Source organism: Amia ocellicauda, chromosome 11, assembly GCF_036373705.1.
Source record: "Amia ocellicauda isolate fAmiCal2 chromosome 11, fAmiCal2.hap1, whole genome shotgun sequence".
Classification (NCBI taxonomy): Eukaryota; Metazoa; Chordata; class Actinopteri; order Amiiformes; family Amiidae; genus Amia; species Amia ocellicauda.
In genome coordinates, this window is record NC_089860.1 from 35330099 (window position 1) to 35336098 (window position 6000).

A 6000-nucleotide genomic window follows, 5' to 3' on the forward strand; every position below is an offset into this window, starting at 1 on the left:
TTTATTCCCATCGCTTTTTGGTTTAGTTTCCCTCCCGTCCTGGTGGCTCTCGGTGTCCTTTCTCAAGCTGCCCCTGATGATGGATAGATAACGTTTGTTATCCCGCACGTTGGAGCCATTTTGCATCTAGGAGGCAACGATCAATCGAACACAATAGTCGCTGTAGGGGAATAATAAAGCTCCCGCATGTGTACAGCTGCCACCTGGATCCATCATACTGTATTTACATGTGTTTGCATTGTCTGGAGTGAGCGGGGAGATGCGTGATGGATTGAAATGCAATGTATCTGAGCTGGAAATAAAGGAACAAGTGTAAATAATAGGAAATGGGTCAAATGCATACATGAGGAAACGTAGTGCAAGTTTTTGTTGGTATCGATGTGTTTTTTATTTGTCTTGTATTATGCCTATCCTGTCTTTTGTTTCTGGTTTACGGTTGTTGGTTTTGTTTTTTAATCACTCCTCATTATTCCAGCACCCAAGCGTCTGATGAAGACTCTAGGTGTGGTGGGGATGTTCAACGTCCGCCAATGAATTGATGTGTTTGGTGTGGGAACCGTTAGGCAGCACAGTAGTGTGTTGGACCGTCAAAGATCACGGGCAGTGCCCCTCGGCCAGCCAGCGAGGCCCAGTGCTGTGCAGGTGCGTGTGGCCTGCACTCGCTGTCCTGCGGGAGGGAAGAGGCCTCTGGTGAACAGTTGCAGGGAGTGTCTCGCCTGACTACAATGAAAGCTGTGCATTTGACAGTTTCACCACAAGGAGCAACAAAATCAAAAAGCAGCAGGTTTGTCAGAGCGAGAACCCACACGCAGCGCAATGTCCACTTATTACAGAAATAAATAAAACGCAGGGCAGCAGCTTTGGCCGAGGTCACAGTACTTGTGTGATTGCGACTATTAAACTCTTCCCTTTCTCCGTGATAAATAACTTCGCAATAACCTACAGACGACTTTTCCCCAATGGCAAGCGCTGTTCTGCGATGTTTCCTGATCTAAACTCATCCCATTAGCCTTAATTGATTGATTGAACCGGCCGCCCCGCTCCAGTTCGCGTCGAGCAGGTCCGCGGTAGGAGAGCGCCCTCTACCGGCCGCAGTGAGAGCCACCGGCTCCAGCAGAGGCTGTTCTCTGCAGCCGGAGGTGCCGATCCGTCGAGCTTGAGCTTTAAATATGGACTGGAAATAAACCTATGATTGTCTGATTCAATTAGTATATCCTCTCCCCGGTTCACTGGGAGAGCACGGCTTCACAGCAGCTTTTCTGCGTTAATCCAGCAGAGAAAAGACGCGGGTAAACTGTTCTTGTCTAACCTCCGCGCAGATGCTCGTCCCTGTGCTGTGCACCGCAATAACGACACGCAGGCGCGCACTGCACCCTGACTGGGGCGGGCCGGGGGCTGCAGACTGGACCCAGTGCAGACAGACTGGTAAACGCACAACAAGATGCATAAACAATAGCAAACCGTACAATACAAATAGACCTTTAACAGTTTGTGATCTAAAATAGTCAATAAACATTTAAATAAACCATGTAGGCACGGCGGAGTGAAAAACTAAAAACTATAGACGGCATGAAGGGGAAAATAAATCTGGGGCTCCACAGCCCGTGTAGGTATTACAGCAGCAGCAGACCCGGCTCTTAAAAACGGCTCAAAGTCCGGGAAAGCGTGGAAAAGCGCAATGTTTCACCACTGCGCATGTCTGCTGAAGGCGTTGCGTCATACGTAAACAGGAAGTGCGCTGAGTGGCCTTCATTGCAGCCGGCAGGGAGGCGTTGTAACTATTAATCGTCATTATTACAGGCTGAAATGGTGCCGGCATTGCCGAGCTGATGTGTGTTTCACCGCAGAAAGCGGAACAAATGCCTCTGAAGTTTCTGCAAACTGGCAAACGTGTATCGACGTCCGGGCGCCGCGCCGCGGGAGACCGGGGCGAATGAAGTAACGAAACTGCGAATAAACGCGTTTTAATTGTGCGGTTGCAGCAGCGACACGCAGCAGCCTCGTGTTATTATATAGTTAAAGTCCTATTATAGTGCCGTTTGTAGTTTATAGCTATTAAATGTGTTTATTTGTATTCGTTGTGCGCAGATTATACACATCCTGTCATCTTTCCGTATGTAAAATAAAAAGGCAAAGGCGGTTGGTGTGACGCTGGTCCACGCAGGACGCGCAGCCGGTCCCGTGTGAGGCGCGGATGGACGTGCGCAGCGTGGCGCGGTTCGGCCTCTTCTCCAGAGCGCTGGCCCTGGCGCTGCAGGTGCGTGTGTGCCGGGTCTGCCGGGTCTGCCGTGTCAGTGAGCAGGTGAACTAATCCGTCCCTCTGGTTCTCTGGTTCCAGGCCGTGTTCAACGCACTGATCCCGGACCACCAGCCGGACGCGTTCAGCCCCCCGCGGGCGTCGGAGCCGCAGCTGCTGGACTCGGTGGTGGAGGGCCTGCTGGGGGGTCTGTCTCGCTGGGACGCCGAGCACTTCCTCTTCATCGCCGAGCGCGGCTATCTGTATGAGCACAACTTCGCCTTCTTCCCCCTGCTGCCGCTGAGCCTGCGGGCCGTGGCGGGCGCGTTGCTGTGGCCCCTGGCCGGCTGGCTGAGTGTGCGGAGCCGGCTGCTGCTGGCCGTGGCGCTGGTGAACGGGCTGCTGGGCGTGCTGGGCGCCGTGGCTCTGTACGGACTGGGCCGCGTGGTGACGCAGGACCGCCGCCTCGCCTACTACGCCAGCCTGCTGTTCTGCCTCACGCCGGCCAGCGTCTTCATGGCGGCCGGCTACTCCGAGAGCCTGTTCGCCAGCTTGGCGTTCGGGGGCATGTGGCTGCTGGAGAGGGGCCGCACCCTGAGCGGCTGTGGGGTCCTGGCCCTGGCCACCGCCGCCCGCTCCAACGGCGTGGTCAACGTGGGCTTCCTGCTCTACCTGCAGCTGCAGCAGGCGCTGGGCCGGGCCCAGCTGCTGCGAGGGACGCCCTGGGGGGTCTGCAGGGGCCTCCGCTACGCCGGCATCGCAGTCTGCTTCCTCCTGAAGGCGGCGCTGGGGAGCTCCGCCATCCTCCTGCCCTTTGGTCTCTTCCAGTACTACGGCTACCGGACCTTCTGCACTCCCACCATCGGACCGGAGCAGATTTCCCCGGCTCTGCTCGAGCTGGCGGAGCTGAAAGGTTACCGCATCCCTGACACGACTAAAGCCCCCCCCGCCTGGTGCCAGTGGCCGTTCCCAGTCCTGTACTCCTACATACAGGACGTCTACTGGGATGTGGGCTTCCTCAGGTACTTCCAGCTCAAGCAGCTGCCCAACTTCCTGCTGGCGCTGCCGGTGACTGTGCTGGGCGGCACGGCAGCCTGGCAGTACTTCCGTGCCGATCCCTGGCTGTGTTTGCAGCTGGGCCTCCTGGGAGAGCCGCTGAGGAAGCGCGGAAGAGCAGAGGGGGACCGGCCTGCCGCTGGGTTCCGCCACCCCCGCGTGTTTGTGTACGTGGTCCACGCCTCGGTGCTGCTGGTGTTCGGGGGCCTGTGGATGCATGTGCAGGTAAGGCAGTGTGTGCGTGTGTGTGACTTGATTGTGTACATGGAAACACGGCTGCTATTGTAGAAGGGTTTTGAACGCCACAATGTACTGATCATGTGGATCAGCTCTCGGAAGCAGCCTGACGGTGTCCGTGTCTCATCTCAGGTGCTCACCAGGTTCCTGGCCTCCTCCTCCCCGGTCCTGTACTGGTACTGCGCTCACCTGCTCGACAAGAATGAGCCCTGGCTCCGTGCCCCGAGAGACGGCGGCTGTGAGGGGGAGTGTGCGGCCCCGGGGCGGCCCTGTGTTCGGTGCCGGACTGGCGCCGTGTGGAAGGGCCTCCCCAGGAACCCCCTCACACGGCTGCTGTGCCACTGGGGGGCCTGCTCTCCCGTCAGCCGCTGTGTGCTCGGCTACTTCACCTCCTACTGGCTGCTGGGCCTGGCTCTGCACTGCAACTTCCTTCCCTGGACCTGAGGGGGTTCAGGCCCGCAGAGGAGAAGACGAGACTCGCCTCCGAAGCCATGGCGAGGGTGTCCGTCCTTCACGCGGCGCTGCCCCTGCTGGAGACCCGGTGTCGCCCCCCGCGCGGTCTCGTGATCCTCCACAGACCTGCCACGCGCCCACACGCTGGATCGGGCTCCCCCAGCCGTCACTCTGAAAGTGCGGCGGACCCCCTGCCCCGGGCTGCCCTCCCGCACTGACGGGCCTGCACTGAGCGACAGCATGCAGCACGACTACTACACAACCACTACTGCACTAAGATGCGCTGTCAACACCAGCACTGCTCTCTGTGCTGTGCACGACTCGGGGACGAGGGGTTGTAACACGGCTGCGAAATAAAAACACAAAGAACGTTTGAAATGCCTCTGATGCTTTATATTCACCCAACAATCTGCACATCTGTCTCTTTGTTTATATAGATTTATTTGCTGTATCTTTTAATTTGAGGGATTTTAATCAGCCACCAGGCAGGGGAGTAGTATTGTCTCCAGTCCGGCTCTCTGTCCGTCTCCCGTGTGTCGTAGTTTGTCTTGGATCGTTCTGATTACGTGTGCAATGCAAGACGGTCTTATTTCCAAACACAGGGTTGATCCTGCAGTACATCCAGTCATTAGAGCTCCTGTCTGGTCATACGATGCGTCTCCGCACAGACAGTGGACACGGGACAGGGACAAAACAGACAATGGTCCCCTGTAATGATCCTGAGCTCCCCCGAGCTGCAGCAGAGACCTCTGCGCAGATGCTCCAGTTGGTCTCTGCCGCCGCAGCTGTCGTTCACAGGCCTCTGCTGACATCTACTGGAGGGATCTGGCAAGGAAAGGCCGAGAGGGAGAGAGGAAACCATTCCTAAGAGCAAAGGGTGGGTTACTGAGGAGAGGCTGCGTCTCGGGGGTCCTCGGCTGGTTTGGGTCCGCACTGGGCTTCTCGTGAGGGATCCTGGAGTGAGCGTAGGACCTCAAGGGCTGGGAAACTGATTCCCAGATTCCCAACAACTCGGAGCAAAGACCTGCGTCCTGTTCGTGAAAGCACCGGCTCATAAGCCACAATAATACAATTAATAAAGTGAGACACTCGTTCAAAAGTGGCAATTAACTTTATCTTTTTCTTTCTAAGCAGACGCTCTTATCCAGGCTGACTTACTGTTGACACAATTTAAAGCATTACAAAAGTGCTGAAATACAATTAATACAACCCACAAAAAGCTGTCTGAGGTGGCAAGTGCAGGCAGAGTGCTCCTAGCTACGATGAGACGTTGTAGCCTCTTGCTCTGAGGTCTCACTGCGCAGTGATGGGGAGTCCTGTGGCACGGGGCGCGGTGTGGATGTAATCAGTGCAGTTCCTCTAATGACACGCAGCGTCCTCAGCTCCAGTCTGAGCTCTGAGTTTCTCCACTGATTTCATTACCTGCTTAATTGGCCCAATCTGCCCTCGTCCCCGCAGACAGAGGAAGACACTGGAGAAAGTTTTCCAGGAAGGATGCAGCATCAAAGCCGTACTCATCGAGTCATATTATTCACTCCCTCTTACGCTCCGACTCCATTGCAAACCTGGAAAAGCTCTCCCGACCCTCATTTGTCCTCGGCCACGTCTGTGCAAGACGTCTGGGACAGTGGCTGCAAGTCTTCAAACCCACAAGGAAGACTTCATGCGTCTTACAGCTCCCACTTTTGAGAAACTGACCATTAATCCTCAGTCCAACGCCAGGGAGCTGCTCGTGCAGAAGGGGGATGTGGAGGAGCTTTCCCCGGCACCCAGGACTTCCCAGCATCCTCCACTTCGACCTTGAAGGCCACTTCCCTCACATTGACAATGGACAAATGCTGAGTGTTAAAATAAACCATGAAACATCTCATGTCAAGTTTGTCTTTCGGAGAGTGTACAATTAAAGAATAGAGAGATCTTAGTCCTCTTATAGGTAGGGATTGGGAAGAAGCATAAAAGGCTGATGAGTGTTTAAACCGTACAGACAGTCATTCTTGACAGACGAGGGATGAAACAAC

General features: G+C 55.5%; 1 protein-coding gene across 1 annotated transcript; it reads left to right on the top strand.

Moving 5' to 3' along the window:
* Positions 1-1712: 1712 nt before the first annotated feature.
* On the top strand, positions 1713-4360 carry pigv (phosphatidylinositol glycan anchor biosynthesis, class V). Its single transcript, XM_066717679.1, has 4 exons — positions 1713-1938; positions 2131-2257; positions 2339-3517; positions 3662-4360. The coding sequence occupies exons 2-4, from the start codon at positions 2195-2197 to the stop codon at positions 3971-3973; spliced, it is 1554 nt and encodes a 517-aa protein (XP_066573776.1). The 5' UTR covers positions 1713-1938; positions 2131-2194; the 3' UTR covers positions 3974-4360.
* The last annotated feature ends 1640 nt before the right edge of the window (positions 4361-6000 follow it).

Bases quoted from the DNA above. Each gene is read 5' to 3' on its own strand.
- pigv (XM_066717679.1), top strand. From the start codon at position 2,195: ATGGACGTGCGCAGCGTGGCGCGGTTCGGCCTCTTCTCCAGAGCGCTG. The intron at 2,258-2,338 runs GTGCGTGTGTGC...CTCTGGTTCCAG, and splicing joins CGCTGGCCCTGGCGCTGCAG to GCCGTGTTCAACGCACTGAT. The intron at 3,518-3,661 runs GTAAGGCAGTGT...GTCTCATCTCAG, and splicing joins GCCTGTGGATGCATGTGCAG to GTGCTCACCAGGTTCCTGGC.